The 17,857-nt window shown below is 53.3% G+C and overlaps 1 protein-coding gene across 1 annotated transcript in view; it reads left to right on the top strand.

Annotated features, from left to right (window-relative positions):
* CACNA1A (calcium voltage-gated channel subunit alpha1 A) overlaps positions 1 to 17,857 on the top strand; it is a gene marked incomplete at its 3' end in the record, with an annotated part of 264,971 nt that overhangs the window by 161,617 nt on the left and 85,497 nt on the right. Inside the window, exons 12-18 of the mRNA XM_080715384.1 lie at positions 1,236 to 1,445; positions 5,400 to 5,512; positions 10,516 to 10,628; positions 10,710 to 10,841; positions 11,081 to 11,153; positions 13,930 to 14,047; positions 14,180 to 14,247. Coding sequence (XP_080571510.1) covers positions 1,236 to 1,445; positions 5,400 to 5,512; positions 10,516 to 10,628; positions 10,710 to 10,841; positions 11,081 to 11,153; positions 13,930 to 14,047; positions 14,180 to 14,247 — 827 coding nt within the window. The remainder of the gene's footprint in view (positions 1 to 1,235; positions 1,446 to 5,399; positions 5,513 to 10,515; positions 10,629 to 10,709; positions 10,842 to 11,080; positions 11,154 to 13,929; positions 14,048 to 14,179; positions 14,248 to 17,857) is intronic.

Genomic DNA, 17,857 nt, shown 5'->3' with positions numbered 1-17,857 from the left:
CCGGAGGGCTTCAGGTTCCCAGCCAGCCTCCCCAACTTCGTAAGACCCTGTTTTTGTTTGTTTGTTTGTTTGTTTGGTGGTGGTATTAGGGTTCCTAGAAACCCTTCTACCTCCAGGCTACACTCCCAGACACCTATTTTTTATATTTTTATATTTTTATTTGGAAACAGGGTCTCTTAAGCCAAAGAGGCTGGCTTCGAATCTGCGTGATCCTCCTGCCTCCGCCTCCCAAGCGCGGGGATTACTATGTCCGCCATCACGCCCAGCAAGACCCTGTTTTTTTTTGTTTTTTTGTTTTTTTGGTTTTTTTTGGTGGTACTGGGGTTCCTGGAAGCCCTTCTACCTCCGGGCTACACTCCCAGACCTATTTTATATTTTTGAAACAGGGTCTCTTACGCCAGCGCGGCTGGCTTCGAACCTGCGCGATCCTCCTGTCTCCGCCTCCCAAGCGCGGGGATTACAAGCGTGCGCCACCACGCCCGGCAAGACCCTGTTTTAAAATAAAGAATAGCCGGGCGTGGTGGCGCACGCTTGTAATCCCGGCGCTTGGGAGGCAGAGACAGGAGGATCGCGCAGGTTTGAAGCCAGCCTTGCTGGCTTAAGAGACCCAGTTTTCAAATTTAAAAACTACAAAATAGGCCTGGGAGTATAGCCCGGTGGTAGAAGGGTTTCCAGGAACCCTAGTACCACCAAAAAATAAAAAGAATAAAGAATAAAAGATAGGGCTGGGGGTGTCATTTGGAGGTAGAATACCCCTGGGTTCAATACCCACTACTGCAAAATTAATTAATTAGTTAAAAGCGCAGAGCCCTGGGGCGGGGCTCAAGTGTGGAGTGGAGCAAGAGCGACGAGAGTGGGTGAAGCCGCAGGCGGCTCGTCCCCCCGCGCCGCCTGGCGCCTCCCAGGCGCGTAGCTCCTTGCCTGCCCCGTGCGGGGTCCTGAGAGGGGCTGCTGCTCCCTCTCGCCCTGCGCGGTGGCCCGCACCCGAGCCTGGCTCCCGCGCACGGCAGCCCCGGCACCATCCCGAGGTCCCACTGGCTCCTTGCAAACATGGTTTTTAGGGCCACTGGCTTCTCGTCAGCCCCCTCTCTGCAAAGCCAAGTCCCCGGGGTCATTACGGTTCCCTGGGGCCTGCGGGCGCTGGGGAGGCTCATGGATCCCCTGGCCAGCTCGCTTCCTGCGCAGGAATGGCCGAGTCTCACTTTCTGCATTTTCTTTTTTTTTTTTCCTGGCAGGGTCTCCTTTCGCCAGAGCCAGCATTAAAAGTGCCAAGCTGGAGAACACCACTTTTTTTCACAAGAAGGAGAGGAGGATGCGTTTCTACATCCGCCGCATGGTCAAAACTCAGGCCTTCTATTGGACCGTGCTCAGTCTGGTAGCCCTCAACACGCTCTGCGTCGCCATCGTCCACTACAACCAGCCCCAGTGGCTCTCCGACTTCCTCTGTGAGTCCCCGCGGCCCTCCTCACGCCCGCGCCCGTCCCTCCCGCTGCCAGTGTGAGCTGTTTTCCTGCAGTTCATCGGGCTGCGGCTGGGGCAAATGTTGCTGGTGCTGCAGCGAAACCTGTATTATCCAGCTTTATGTTACTGTAACATAAACCAAAGGCAGCTAACTTTTTTTTTTTTTTTTTGGTGGTACTGGGGGTGGAACCCAGGGGCTTTCTACCCCAGGGGCTTTCTACCTCCGGGCTATACTCCCAGATCTATTTTTATATTTTATTTGGAAACAGGGTCTCACTAAGTTGCCGAGAGCCTCACTAAGTAGCCGAGGCTGGCTTCGAACCTGCGCGATCCTCCTGTCTCGGCCTCCCAAGCGCGGGGATTACAAGCATGCGCCACCACGCCCGGCGGCAGCTAACTTTTTAGAGAGAAAAAAAAGATCTGTGCGGCTCATGGTTTAGGAGGCTTAAGGGTGTGGTGTCTGTGTCAGTTCTGGCCAGGACCTCATGGCCGACAGCGGACAGCAATAACAGACGGACGTGTTGAAGCATGTAGTCACATCTCAGGACAGGAAGCAGAGGGAGAGACAGAGACGGGGACAGAGGCGGGAGCCCCACGGCCTCTCCTAGACCACCCGCCACCCTCTTTTGAACATTTAAAGCTGTTCTTTGCAGTTAGAGATCACAGTGAGCTTCCATGTGGTGCAAACGCTAACTTGGTGTGCTCCAAGCTCACACACACACGCACACACGGTCGCGAAGCCCGCAGCAATGCCTCGTACGTCGCCAGGGAGTTCTTTGAACACGGGCTTCTTTCGGTGATCCTCCCTGCCCCAGCCCCTCCCACTCTCCCACGGGTCCCCTCCACGTTTGCCCCAAGTACTTTTACGTTCCCTATTTCCGTCTAGCTTCCACGCTGAGAGGAAACACATGCGCCTCCCCTTTCCGAGACTGCCTGGTCTCACTTAGCAGCGTAGGCCCTAGTTCCAGCCATTCTCCCGCAGGTGACATAGTTTTGTTCTTTTTTAAGGCCAAGTAGAATTCCACTGGTGTCTCTACCAGTTTCCTTATCCATTCCTCTTAAAGGGTCACCCCACCTCACGATACCCCCGCCAATCAAAGGACCGGGCCGTTAATTGCACAAACAATATCCAAACCACAGCGCGTCTCTTCAGGCTGAAAAACCGGAAGGCGGAATTCAAGCTACTCTTTCTAATAAAGATACACAGGGTGCTGATGGGAGGAGCATCAGGAGAGAGACAGAGATCACACAGCTAGAAACAGAAACACATGGGTAGTGGCACACCCATCATCCCAGTGCTTGGGAGGCTGAGAAAGGAGGATCATGGGTTCGAGGCTAGCCTCAGCAACTTAGTGAGATTCTCAGCAACCTAGTGAGATCCTATTTTAAAACAAAAAATTAAGCTGGGTGTGGTGGAGCACGCTCGTGATCCCAATACTTAGGATACCGACCGAGACAAGGGGATCGCAGGTTCCTGACAGCCTCAGCAGCTCGAGGCCCAGTGAAACTTAGTGCAACCGCGTTTCAAAATAAACAGTAGAACAGGACTGGGGGCGCGGTACCGCTCAGAGTTAGAACACCCTTGGATTCGATCCCCAGTATCACACAGAAAAAATAAATAAGTAAAATTAAAAATAAAGAAAAGAAGCAAAAACAAACACTTAATTTCCATAGGCGTCTCTAGCTGGGAGACGGAGGTCCTTTAGAATCGGGAAGTGGCCTCGCTCCCGTCTCGTCTGCTCACTGTGACCACCGGCCCCTTTGCTCCAACTTTCGGCCTCGTTTCTACTTCCTGCGTAGCCCCTTCTGGCCTCCTCGTGTCTGGGATCCCTTCCGGGAAGACCCCCACCCAAGGAAGGGGAGAGCATCGCGCTCTCGTATTGGTGCCGGACCCTCGAGGCTGTCCTCTCCTCCCCGTGGGACAGCGCCCCCCTCGAGGCGGGCTGGGGAGAAGCTGAGGCCGCAGGGGCCGCCGAGGGGGGCTCCGCGGGGCCCCAGCCCCTCCAGCTCTGGCTCCGGAGCCAGGTGGGGACTTGCCGGAGCCTCTTCGGCTCCTGCCTTCCCTCCCCTCGCGTCGGTTGCCTGGTCTGGCTTATTTGCCGTGTCCCGAACCTGATTCAGAACTGACCTGGGAGAGTCAGAAAAGAAAGCCGAGTACTTGACCTAGAGGAGCCCTAGAGCCCGGGTCGTTGTCCCCAGTCACAGTGCCGGCGCCCCCCCAGGACACCCTTCGACACCCTAGGGACCGGGTCCCCTTTTAACAGTCCTGACCCAGTTCCAGCCTCGGTGATTGCATTCGGTCCCTCCGGAGTCTCTGACAAACCAGGGCTCCTCGCTTCTGGTTCTGACCTCTCCGTCTTCTATTTTTAAGCACCTGTCTTCTCCCGCTAATCACTTTGCCGTCTGTCCTGGTTTAGGAGCAGGGGGTTGGGACTTCCTGTCTGGAGCCTTGCTGCCTATAATGTTACTTGAATTATCGTCACTTCTCAGTTGGTAAAACAGAGGCACAGAGACGTTAAGTAACGGGTCCAGGGTCGCACGGCTAGTAAGGGATGGAGCCAGTCTATGAACCGGGCAGTTAGACTTTAGCGTCCAAGCTGCATCTGGTAACAGATCCTATTCTGGTCAGCGCGTGACCTGAATCCTCAGCGCCTGCCACCCTCTCACTCAGCGCGTGACCTCGGGCAAGTTTTACCAGGCCCGTCGGCCTCGGAGGTCTTCCCTCGTGAGGCGCTCTTTGATTGTCTGTGCCGCTAACAAACACTGTCGCATCTCAACTAGGACACGCTGATTTTGAGGTGCCGCTCAGTCCCAGAGCGGTCAAGATGTGTAGAAATCAGTGAGGCGTAGCGATTCGCCGGCTCTCAGACGCCTCCTTGGAACTGGGCGGAAGCCGGGCGTTCCTCCTGACCCTCCCGTGATGGACGAGTGATGCGCTCAGGTCCTGCATCTCTGGCTGCTGTGTTCCCATGGTAACCAGGGAGAGCAGCGCAACATCCTTCAGTTCTTGTACGGTTGTTTCTGGTGGGTCCTGGAAGGGGCCAGATGTTCTAGACAGATTTCCTTTGCTGATATTTCAGTCCCTAAAGACCACAGAGTTTCTCTCGGCCACTAGGAGCTCTGCAGAGTTATACAAACGAGGGGAGATTTTGATGAAAATTTTATGTAAAGGACCTTGACCATCAGCTCGAACCGCGTGTTAAAAGCAGCGTCTGCCCGGCACTCTTGATCACCGTCATAAGAGTTTATGCTCCTCTAACAAAATACTAAGCAACTTAGTGAGACTGTCAGCAACCTAGCAAGACCCTGTTTCAAAACAAAACATAAAATAGGGCTAGGGGGTAGCTCAGAGATAGGTTTCCCCTGGGTTCAATCCTCAGTACCCCCCCCCCAGAGAAAAAAGATTGGCCTGAGATTGGTTGGTTGGAGAATAAGAAACACGTGTCCTTTTAATAGAAGGGAAGCCGAGGCTCATGGGAAGTCTTGCGTAACCTTTGGTCAAGGCTGTCAAAGATCCTCCTCTGTCTCTCTCCCTCCCTCCTTCTTTCCCCCTCTTTTTCTTCCCCTCCTTTCTTCCTTTCTTTTTTCTCCCCTCTCCCCCCGTCCCTCTCTCCCTCCCTCTGCCAGGCCAGCTAGGAACAGAGTTGCTTTTTCTTTTTTTATTTAATTTTTTTCTTTTTTTGATCCTGGGAATTGAAGCCAGGGCCATTCTACCTCTGAGCTACAGCCCCAATTCTTTTGATTTTTTTTTTAAACAGGGTCTCACCAAATTGCTGAGAGCCTGGCTAAGTTGCTAAGGCTGGCCTTGAATCTGCAGTCCTCCTGTCTCAGCCTCCCAAGGACCAGAGTTGCTCTTAACAGAAGAAATTCGAGTTGCCTCAGACGCTTCACCCCTAGCAAACCTAATCTCCTCTCTCTTTTTTCCTTCTCCCTTCTAGACTATGCAGAATTCATTTTCCTAGGACTCTTTATGTCCGAAATGTTTATAAAGATGTACGGGCTCGGAACACGCCCTTATTTTCACTCGTCCTTCAACTGCTTTGACTGTGGGGTAAGTGCTCTGCTCCCGTGGAGCTCCTTGTCCCAGCTCTTGCCTAGAATGGCCGATTCCTGGAGACATCAAGCAGGAAGAGGTACAGTTGCCCTGGATATTGGAGCCTGAGATGTACACAGAAGTAATAGGGGGCGCGCCAGAGCTTCCGGCCACTGTCACAGGGAGGGGAATCTATTAACTGTCTTTGGACAGCAGAGGTGGGTGACACAGAAATTTCACCTCTCAAAATTAAGCTCAAAGAAACAGGGACAAGACATAAACTCCTGTCTTGTCCTTGGAGACACAGACAAGAATGTCCCCGCAGCTGGGAATAAAATGAGAGCTTTTGGTGTTAGTCAGCTTTCTAGTACTATAACAAAACACCTGAGACAATTGCCTTATAAAGAAGAAAGGTTTGCTTGGACTCACAGTTTTGGAGGTTCTTGTCCGTAATCGGTTGGATCCATTGCTTTGGGGCTGTGGTGAGGTCTACACAGGTGGAGCAAACTGTTTGCTCCATGGCCAGGTGCCTCAGTCTCCATCAAGGGCACACGCCCAATGACTTGAGGACCTCCCGCCAGGCCCCGCCTCTTAAAGGTCCCTCCACCTCCCAATAGCATAACCCTAGGGACCAAACCTGTAACAGATGGGCCTTTGGGGATGTTTAAGATCCAAACCAGAGCAGGTTTTAGCAAATAAGTGGAAAATACCTGAAACAAAGCAGCCAGAATTAGGTGCTGCAATCTGAGTCATCTCAGAAAGCATATATGTTTGTCTGGTTTCGCTTGGTTTGGTTCAGGGTTTCTTGAGGCTGGCCTCAAACTTGTAATCCTCCTGCTTCAGCCTTTGAAGTTGCTGGGATTACTGGCAAATAATTCTTTTTTTTTTTTTTTCCCCCTGTACTGGGAATGGAACCCAAGGGCATTCTACCTCCTATTTTTTAGTTCTTTATTTTGAAACCGGGTCTCACTGAGTCGCAGAGGGCCTCACTAAGTAGCTGAGGCTGTCCGCCAACCGCGATCCTCCGGTCTCAGCCTCCCAGATGCTGGGATTACAAGTGTGCGCCACCATGCCCGGCTTACAGGCAAATAATTCTTAATGACACTGAATCAAGAAACTGATATTTCTGCCCTGTGGAAAGTTCCACGTTCTTGGAGGATGTAAACAAAATACACACAGAGCTCACCTACATAAAGACTCAAATATTTAAAGAATAAAGCCAATGTCTTAGCCCGCGTGGCGGCACGTGCTTCTGAGTCCCAGGGCTCCGAAGGCTGAGGTAGGAGGAGCACAAGTTGGAGGTTGGCCTTTAAAATGTAGTGAGGCCCTCAGCAATCCAGTAATTCTTCTTTTCAAAGTAAAAAGAACAAAAAGGGCACCGGGATGTGGCTCCATGGTTGAGTGCCTAGGTTCAACCCCAGTACCACAAAAGATAGAATAATTTCTTTTCATTTAAAAATAAAAAAGGCTCAGGCTGGGAGTGTGACTCAGGGGACAGTGCTTGCTTAGGGTGCGTGAGGCCTGGGTTCCACCGGCACCAAAAAGAAAAAAAAAAGTTCTTAGTAACATTGTTTACTTAAGTGTCTTAGTAACATTCTTTACGTATGTACTTTTTTTGTTTTGTTTTGTTTTTGGTGGTACTGGGGGTGGAACCCAGGGGTTTTCTACCTCCGGGCTATACTCCCAGACCTATTTTATAGTTTATTTGGAAACAGAGTCTCACTAGCAGGGTCTCACTTACAGGGTCTCACTAAGTAGCTGAGGCTGTCCTCAAACTGTGATCCTCCTGTCTCAGCCTCCCAAGTGCAGGGATTATAAGCCTGCGCCACCACGCCCCGCACTTATTTTTGTTACTGAGAATTGAATGCAGGGGCATTCTACCTCTGAGCTACACCCCCAGCCCTATTTTATTTTTATTTTGAGACAGGGTCTCACTAGATTGGAGATAGTCTCACTACTTGCTGAGGCTGTCCTTGAACCTGAGATCCTCCTGTCTCAGCCTCCCAAGTGCAGGGATAACAGGCCTGCACCATCACACCCAGCTCACATATTTTATAATAGCTCCGAGACCCTGTAGCCAGGTCCCCTTTTGCAGCAGAACGGAGAAACTCTGTCATCCCCATGTGCAGAAAGTCCTTGACTTGCCGCGGTTTGGCTGACAATGGCTTGGTTTACAACAGCTTGAGATTTTTCCAACTTTGCAGAAGCAGTGTGCTTTAGTAGAAACCATACTTCCAGTTTTGATCTTTTCCCCAGCTAGCAGTCGGCGTCATAGACTCCATTGTGATGCTGAGTAGCCGCAGCTCTGTGACGGGTACCGCACAGGTTAGACGGGTACCGCACAGCTTAGACGGGTACCGCACTGGTTAGACGGGTACCGCACAGCTTAGACGGGTACCGCACTGGTTAGACGGGTACCGCACAGCTTAGACGGGTACCGCACTGGTTAGACGGGTACCGCACAGCTTAGACGGGTACCGCACAGCTTAGACGGGTACCGCACAGCTTAGACGGGTACCACACAGGTTAGACGGTGACGGATACCACACAGGTTAGACGGGTACCGCACAGGTTAGATGGTGACAGATACCACACAGGTTGGCGTCCACTTCGCCAGTTGCGGTGGCGCATCCCAGCCACTGGAGGCTGGGGCAGACGGATTTCAGGTTCAAGGCCAGCCTGGGAGACTTGGCAAGACCCTGTCCCATAATAAAAAATCAAAAGAGTTGGGGATGCAACTTAGAGGTAGAGCATCCCTGAGTTCAATTCTAGTACTGCCAAAAAAAAAAAAAGCTTGATAAATAAAGTATGATACTTTCCATTTTTATTGGTTATAGAGACACAGCCCCATCAGAAGTGGGGGAACACCGTGATGGAATGTCCTACAACAGTGAAAGGCAGCCCATAAGAGCCTCACCCCACAACAGGGCCCCCTGTCATTTATGAAACAGTGTACAGCTGGGGCAGATGCTCAGAACTGGATCTCTAGTTTGTGCAACCTTCAGCTAGGCAGCTGTGAGCTCTGTTGCTTAGGGATAATGCCTGGATACTTTAGAAAGACGAGGACCTCAAAGGGTGGTCGGAAGGGGAGCCAGACACGAGAGGGCACCTGCTGTGTAATTCCACTACTCGAAACACCCAGAACCGACGGGTCATCGAGACAGGAAGCGGATCGAGGTGGCCCGGTGCTGGGCAGGGGGTGGCTGCCGGCTGGCCGAGGGCTCAGGGCTTCTTTCGGGGTTGATGGAAAATGTTTGGAATGGTCTGGAGGCGACTGCTGTCCAGCGTTATGAATTACTAAAGGCCCCTGAATTGTGCACCTCGAAGGACTCGTTCAGCCAGGCGGGGTGGAGCTCACCCGTCACCCCAATACTTGGGAGGCTGAGATAGAAGGATTGCAGGTTTGAGGCCAGCCTCAACAACTTAGCGAGACCCTGTTTCAAAGTAAAAATATAAAAAGGGCTTGGGGTGTAGCTCTGAGATAAAATGCCCCTGGTTTTCATCCCCAGTATACAAAGAAAAATAAAAAGGTGTATGTTGTTATGTGAATTTCACATCAATTTTCTAAGAGTAAGGAAATAAATGATCATTACAGAAGTCAGGGTGTGGGTTATGTCTCGGGGTCTCTGGACGCCTCGAATGTGGCCTCACCCCATATCTTGACATGGTAGTCATAGGCCTGGGCGGTCCTTTTATCGCTGTGTGATTCAGGTACTCTCAGGCCTGTCCGGGCATTTTTAAAAATATTTTTTTGGTGCTGGGATGGAACCCAGGGCTTCATACATGCTAGGCAATCACTAACCAGTGAACTACACTTCCAGCCTCTGTGTGAGCTTTTACTAAATTAAAAAGAGAGAGAGAAGCCAGGTGTGGTGACACATACCTGTCATCCTAGTGTTTGGAAGGCTGACACAGGAGAATTGCAAGTTCAAGGCCAGTCTCAGCAACTTAGCAAGGCTCTCAGCAACTTAGGGAGACCCTGTTTCAAAGAATAAACATATGCTGAGTGTGGTGACGCACACCTGTAACCCCGATACTTGGGAGGATCGCGGTTCGCGGCCAGCCTCAGCTACTTAGTGAGACCCTCTGCAACTTAGTGAGACCTTGTTTCAAAATTAAGAATAAAATATAGGGCTGGGGGTATAGCTCAGAGGTAGAACACCCCTGGATTCAATCCCCAGTGCCAAATTAATTAATTAAAGAGAAAAGGCCAGGGGTGCTGGGCGCAGTGGGGCACCCCTGTAATCTCAGTATGTGTGAAATGTTAACTTCAGCTGTTTCAACAGGAGGATCACAGGTTTGCAACCAGCCTCAGCAACTTAGCAAGGCTCTCAGCAACTTAGTGAGACCCTGTTTCAAAAAATAATAATAAGCCGGGCATGGTAGTGCACGCTTGTAATCCCCGCGCTTGGGAGGCGGAGACAGGAGGATCGCGCAGGTTCGAAGCCAGCCTTGCTGGTTTAAGAGACCCTGTTTCCAAATAAAAATATAAAATAGGTCTGGGAGTGTAGCTCAGAGGTAGAAGGGTTTCCAGGAACCCCAGGACCACCAAAATAATAATAATAATAATAATAATAATAATAATAATAATAATAAGCCAGGCGTGGTGGCGCACGCTTGTAATCCCAGCATTTGGGAGGCTGAGACAGGAAGATCGCTGTTTGAGGACAGCCTCAGCTACTACTTAGGCCCTTTGGAACTCATGAGACCCTGTTTCAAAATAAAGAATAAAAAATGGGGCTGGGGGTGTAGCTCGGAAGTAGAATGCCCTGGGTTCCATCCCCAGTACCGCAAAATAAATAAATAAGTAAATAAATAAATAAATAGGGCTGGGGGTGTAGCTCAGATGTGGAATGCCCCTGGTTGTAGCTCAGAGGTAGAATGCCACTGGGTCCAATCCTCGGTGCCACAAAAAGAAGAGTGAGAGAAAAGAAAGTCCCGGGCCCGGCCTGCACACGTCTGCAGGTGGGCGCTGTGGAGGGGCTGGAGCCAGGCACCTGAGGCCCCGTTCTGTGTCCCAGGTCATCATCGGGAGCATCTTCGAAGTCATCTGGGCTGTCATCAAGCCGGGCACATCCTTCGGAATTAGTGTTTTACGGGCTCTCAGGTTATTGCGTATTTTCAAAGTCACAAAGTAAGTGTTTGGACTTCCCTGGCGCTCTGACAAGGGATCGGGGGGGCACCCGGCCTGCCCCTCACCCGCCCCTGCCGGCAGGTACTGGGCATCTCTCCGAAACCTGGTCGTCTCTCTTCTGAACTCCATGAAGTCCATCATCAGTCTGTTGTTCCTGCTTTTCCTGTTCATTGTCGTCTTCGCCCTCCTGGGAATGCAGCTCTTTGGCGGCCAGTGAGTATGGAGGAACATCTCCCCCTCTGTTCCCCCGTGGGGAGGGGGCCGCACCCGCCTCAGTCACGCACGCTGCCTTCTTTGTGGCCCTAGACCAGGTGGGCGGGGCGCTGGGTACCACTCAGTGCGCCCAGGGCACAGAGATGCTGGAGAGGTTGCCTGGGAAACGGGATGCCACGCCCAGCCCTCAGAGCCCCCAGGGGCGGGGCTGAGGCCGAGTGTCTGTGTCGTCCCCACAGGTTTAATTTCGATGAAGGGACTCCTCCCACCAATTTCGACACTTTTCCAGCAGCAATAATGACAGTGTTTCAGGTATGACGCCCCCAAGGCGGGCCACGCCCCTCCGTCTGCGCCCCGCGGAGCCCTCGAGGGCCTCCCCGAAGCCCCCTTTTCTCAGCGGTTCAGGAGTGATCCCAACATGCCTACCACACCTGTGTTTCCCTGCGGCTCCCTCCGCCCTCCCCACCCTCCCCACACCCCCTAGTGAGACTGGGAGCAGGGACTCTTTATCAAAACTTCCCTTCCTCGTCCGCTTTCCCTCCCCCTTCCCTTCACTGACCCCGTCCTCCATTCTCTGGCCTCCCTCCTCAGGTACCTGGAGTCCCTTCTCTTTCTGTTTTCTCTCTAACGTATGAGAGAAACCATGACTCTGAGACTGGCTGACCCCACCTGCTATGACAGTCTCTGGTTCCACCCATTTTCCTACAAGTGACATAATTTTGTTCTTTTTATGGCTGAGTCAAACTCTGGTGTATATACCACATTTTCTTTAAGCGTTGACAGACACCTAAGTGGGTTCTATAATGTGGCTGTTGTGAGTTGCGCTGCTGTAAACATGGACATGCGCATAATATGCATCTAATACAGTATTCTGACTGATTCTTTTGGGAAGATACCAGGGAGTGACATCGCGGGGTCACGGGCTGGTTCCAGTCTCGGTCTTTTGAGGAACCTCCTCACTGATCCCCGTGGGAGCACTGGCTCGTGATCCCACCAACAGCGTGTAAGGTCCCGGTTCCTCAAGGCCTCGCCAGCATTTTATTACTGTGTTCTTGATGAACGCCATTCTAACCGGACTTAGATGGAATCTCAGTGTTGTTTTGATTTACATTTCTCTGATGACTAATGATGTTGAACCTTTTTTTCATGTATTTATTGGTCATTTGTAGTTCTTTTTATTTCAAGTGTGTGTGTGTGTGTGTGTGTGTGTGTGTGTGTGTTTCATCGGGGATGGAACCCAAAGGTATTCTACCTTCAAGCTACACCCCCAGCTCTGTTTTATTTATTTGGAAGCGGGGTCTCACTGACTTGCTGAGAGCCCGGCTAAGTTGCTGGGGCTGCTTCCCAAGTACAAGGATTACAGGCATTTGCCACCACACCCAGCCAGTTGCCCATTTTTCATTGGGTTACTTGGGGTTTGGGCGTTAAGTTTTTGAATTCTTTATATATTCTAGCCCTCCATCAGAGCAGTAGCTAGCAAAGATTTTCTCCCACTCCGTAGGCTCTCTCCTCGGACTCTCGATTGGTCCCTTTGCTGCACAGAAGCTTTTTCATTTGATGCCTTCCCATTTATAGATCTTGGATTTATTTTCTAAGCTTTGGGGGTCTCATACATTAGAGAAGATAGTCTTTTCCACAAATGATGCTGGAAAAACCGGTTATCCATATATAGAAGAATGGAATCCCTACCTCTCACTCTGCTCGGGAGTCAACTCAAGATGGATCAAAGATCTAGAAATTAGACCAGAGACTTTGTGTTTACTGAAGAACACGTAGGACCAGCTCTCCATCAGGGAGGCCCTGGCGGAGACGTCCTCAGGAAGCGCCCGAGCTCTGCGGGTGCACTCTGACGATCGCACCCGAATACAACATCCCTGTGCACACTGCTCCTCCAGGATCTGCTTGGGGGGCCCCCCAGGGTGCCCCGAATTCATACTTGGCTCACAGTAGCTCCGTCACTCTGAGCACGTGCAGAGTGCAGGGCAATGTTAAGACTCATTTAGGTCTATTTGAGTTTCCAAAACGCAAACCAGAGCCCGGGGGCTCCGGCAGCAGCGGCCGGCAGCCCAAGGCTTGGTGTCGGGGGGGCTGGGTGTGCTGGTGACGTCTCTTTGTCACGTGTCCACGATGGTCTTCGGAGTGTCCTGGCTTGAGGCGGGCTGAGGAGTATGCTCACGCGCGCGTGTGTGTGTGTGTGTGTGTGACAGAGACAGAAAGACACACACCATGATATATTGTTTGTTTGTTTTGTTGTTGTTGTTGTTGTTGTTGTTGTTGTTGTTTTGGTGGCACTGGGGTTCCTGGAAACCCTTCTTCCTCCAGACCTACTATATATATATTTTTTTTTTTTTTTTTTGAAACAGGGTCTTTTAAGCCAGCTGGCTGGAGATCCTCCTGTCTCCGCCTCCCAAGCGCAGGGATTACAAGCGTGAGCCACCACGCCCAGCTTGTTTCTTTTGTTTTGATCCTGGGAATTAACCCCAGGCATTCTACCTCCAAGCTATACCCCAGCCCTTTTTATTTTTTTTTTTATTTTTTATCTTTTGAATGAAGGTCTCACTAGGTTGCTTAAAGTCTCCCTACTTGCTGAGGCTGTAGTGATCCTGTGACCCGCCCCCCATCTTAGCCTCCCGAGTACTGGGGTTGTTGGCACACACCAGCACGCCTGTTTCTTTCTCATGGTTGAAGGGCACTAGTCCTATCATGAGGGCTCCATCCTCATGACCCCAGCCAACCCTAATCACCTCCTAGAGGGTCCAGCACCTGTCGGGAGATGGACCATTGGGAGTTACGACGTCCATATCTGAACTTGAAAGGAACAGAATCCCATTCCTAGAAAAATCCTCTCGGAGCAGGGGAGAATCCCCTTCCGAGGTACAGCAAGGCTTGGCCTCCCTGAGGACCCCCCTTTTTCCTAGAAGCCAGGCTGAGCGCCCCTCACGTAGGGACAGCCCTTCCCACTTGCAAACGCTCAAGTCCCGAGGAGCTGACAGGAAGCCTGGGGTCTGGTCCGCCAGCCGGGCGGGGACTGGGCGGCCGGTTCCTCCCGCAGCTGAGCGGGGCGGCTGGTCTGTCCCTCCGCTTTCAGATCCTGACGGGCGAGGACTGGAACGAGGTCATGTACGACGGCATCAAGTCACAGGGCGGCGTGCAGGGCGGCATGGTGTTCTCCATCTATTTCATCGTCCTGACCCTCTTCGGGAACTGTATCCTCCGCGGGGCTGGGGTGGGGCCTGGGCTTCCGGCCCTGGAGCGGCTCCGGGGCTGGCACCGAGACCCCGGCGCTGGGGTCCCGGGGTGGCGGCAACGGCTGCTTTTCCTGACTCCGGCGCTTGCAGACACCCTCCTGAACGTGTTCCTGGCCATCGCCGTGGACAACCTGGCCAACGCCCAGGAGCTCACCAAGGTCTGCAGGCGGGGGACGGGCCTGGCAAAGTCGCCCCCTCTGGCGACTGATCAGGACTGCGTGGGTGGGCGGGACACGGGGACCCCCCCCCAGAGCTTTGTGCCCCAGGCTGCCACACCCTGTGGGGAGAAATGGCCTCCCCCTCCTCCCAAAAAACACACCCAACCCTCAGCCAGCCAGTTCCACAGCAGAGAGGGCAGAATGGGGGAGCAGAAGCAGAGGGGAACAGATGGCAGCTCTGGGGAGTAGGCCGGCCCCGGAGGCCGCAGCCCCGGCTAGCGCGCCGCCACCATCTCACGGGTGGCCACGGGGAGGTGGCTCACGGGCGGTCAGAGCTGGGGAAAGGGGCCGACACCCGCCCCGCGGCTTCAGGGCATCAGGAGCCATGCCAAGGCATGCTGAGCGGCGGGTAAGCGCCTTTCCCCCTCTGGCCTCCGCCGACAGCCTGCCGGGGGCCAGCAGAAGCCTCATGGACCTACGTGATACAGTAGCTCAGCCTCCTAGCAGGGCAGAGAGTGGGTTGGGAACAGATAAAAAAGTAGCCTGCCTGAGCTGGGTGTAGTGGTACATACTTATAATCCCAGTATGTGGGAGGCTGGGACAGGAGGTTCACAGGTTTGAAACCAGCCTCAGCACGTAGGCTCTCAGGAACTATGCAAGACTTTGCTTTTATAAAATAAAAACAAAAACTAAAAAGGGTTGACGGTGCATCTCAAAGGTAGAATGCCACTAGGTTCAATCCCCAGCACTTAAAAAAAAACAAAACAGCCGGGCGTGGTGGTGCACGCTTGTAATCCCTGCATTTGGGAGGCGGAGACAGGAGGATCCCGCAGTTCGAAGAGACCCTTTTTCAAAAAAAAAAAAAAAAGTATAAAATAGGTGTCTGGGAGAGTAGCCTGGAGGTAGAAAGGTTTCCAGGAACCCCAGTACCACCAAAAAAAAAAAAAAAAAACAGGCCAGGCATGGTGGCCTGTAATCCCAGCCCTTGGGAGGCTGAGACAGGAGGATCGCAGGTTCATGGCCAGCCTCAGCTACTTAGTGAGGCCTTCCACGACTTTGTGAGACCTTGTTTCAAAAAAAGAATAAAAATAGTGGGGGTGTAGCTCAGAGGTAGAATGTCCCTGGGTTCCATCCCCAATACCACACACACACACACACACACACACACACACGTAGCCTGCCCAGGACGCGGAGGCTCCTTGGCCCTTCACCTGTGCCCCGCACGCCCCGAGCTGGCCAGGTGGAACGCCCTCTGGACTTCCCTTCCAAGTAAACAAGTATCTGATGTTCATGTGCCTGGCACAACTGCGGCCTCCCTTTTGCAGGACAGAAAACTGAGGCTCAGAAAGGCAGAAATACCTGCCCCCATGGGGTGATAACACGATCACAGCAACCGCTCTTTAGAACATTACAATTGTCAAGCGCTCTGAAAAAGGTTCTGGTAGAAACTAAGTGATCGATCAAGTACCCTTGGCAGGGGGCGGGGGGTTAGGGGCATTCGACCTCTGAGCGACACCCCAGCCCTTTTTAATTTCGATTTTTTTTTTTTTTTTTTTTTTTTTTGGTGGTACTGGGGTTCCTGGAAGCCCTTCTACCTCCGGGCTACACTCCCAGACCTATTTTATATTTTTGAAACAGGGTCTCTTACGCCAGCGCGGCTGGCTTCGAACCTGCGCGATCCTCCTGTCTCCGCCTCCCAAGTGCGGGGATGACAAGCGTGCGCCACCACGCCCGGCTTTAATTTCGATTTTGAAACAGGGTCTCGCTAGGTTGATGAGAGTCTCACTGCTGGCTGAGGCGGCCCGAGCCTGTGGCCGTGCGGTGACAGCGTGGCCTCCACGCCTGGCCAGAGCAGCCTTTCTTGAGTTGGCCAGGCCAGGCCTGGACTAGACCCCTCGCTTTGCACAGATGGTAGAGAGAAAGCTGCGCAGGTATCGATAAAAATCAAAATAATAGCAACCAGGGGGAATGCAGCCGCCCTCTGGTACGTGTAGTACCAGCACCCACAGACGGAGGGAGCCCAGCAAGTCGGGGCGGGCCTGTGAGCCCAGTGACTCGGGAGCTTTAGGCAAGAGGGTCACAAGTTCAAGTCCTGCCAGGGCAACTTCACTGGCCCTGTCTCGGAAAGGGCTGGGGGTATAGCTCTGTGACAGAGCACCCCTGCGTCCAACCCCGGTTCTGAAAGAGAGAGGCACTATTAGCTCCATCTCACGATGGAGACGCTGATGCCCAGAGAGGCCTTGCCACACAACTAGGTACTGAAGGAGATAGGACCTCCCCAAGACCAGAGACAAGGAAGCGAGGCCAGAGGGAACCGGGAGTGGGGAGAGCCTTCCCTAGGAAACGAACACCAGTTTGATTCGTGGTTGTAATGCCGGATTTTTTTTTTTTGGGGGGGTGGTCCTGGGGGTGGAACCCAGAGGCTTTCTACCTCCGGGCTATACTCCCAGACCTATTTTATATTTTTATTTGGAAACAGAGTCTCACTAAGTTGCTGAGAGCCTCACTAAGTAGCTGAGGCTGGCTTCGAACCCGCGCGGTCCTCCTGTCGGATTTATCTGGGCAAAAGCCGGCGTGAGGGCCAGGCCTCCCTCCGTGGGCACAGAGGCAGTGACAATTTTCTGTAGCTCGGTTCATGGCCCGAGGTGGCCAGCCCGCAGGTTTGTGTCGGGAGTGTCTGGAGAGCCGCGCGCTGTGCAGACGACCCCAGCGAGGAAGCTGGGGCGGATCTGGCCTGTGTGTCGGAGCGGCCCTGTCTGCAACCTGGGACAGGGTGTGAGAGCCAGAGCCAGACACAGGTAGACTCAGCCACCCCGCAGCCGGGGACACTGAAGAACAGGTGCCGCCTTACGGGTCTCCCTCCCCGCCCTGGAGCCAGTGGCCCCGTCCCCAGTGCCGGTCCCCAGTGCCGCCAGGGCTTCACGACATGTCCATGAAACTGAACCAAACTGCGCAGATGCTTCCAACCCTCCATCTGCCGGCCCGGCGGGGGCCGGGGGTAGAACTTCCCAGCCCTGCCTCCCGGAAGGCTGCGCCATCCCTAGCACCCGGCGGTGCAGGGCCAGCCGGCTGGCATGTAACTGGGAAGAGATCCAGCCCTGAGCTCATCCAGCAGCCCACTCTCCGGGCCAGATGTCCAGAGGGAGAGAGGAGGAGGCCAGCCCGGTCTGCGACGAGCTGTGGCCCTCCCTGGGCCCGCAGCCTGCATTCGCTGGGCCATGGCTGCCTGCGGGCAGCCTAAGCCCCGCAGGGCTCCCCCCCAATCACCCCACACTTAAGCACTCACTCCACGAGGGCCTCGGGCACCTCCTTCCACCAAGGCCATCCAGGAGCCATGGCGCAGCCGTGAGCCGACAGGAAGAAGCTCCCTGTCAAAGACTCGGGCCGGGGAGGCAGCCGGGAAGGCGGGAAACGTGCTCAGATGGCGCTGAATGCCGAGGAGAAGGAGGGCGCCAGGAAGCTTGGGATGGGGAACGGGAGGCACACAGCTGGAGATCTGCACGTGGTGTTTCTGAGGCGGGTCTCCCAGGGGCCTGGCTCTGAGAAGTACTGGGGTGGGGTGAGCCTGGGAGGGGGACCCGGCTGCCACACCGACACCCAGGGTCCGCTC

This window comes from Muscardinus avellanarius (assembly GCF_963383645.1).
Source record: "Muscardinus avellanarius genome assembly, chromosome: 18".
In the NCBI taxonomy this organism is placed as follows: Eukaryota; Metazoa; Chordata; class Mammalia; order Rodentia; family Gliridae; genus Muscardinus; species Muscardinus avellanarius.
Note: the sequence above shows the minus strand (reverse complement) of the source record. Positions and strands in the feature narration are given on the sequence as shown.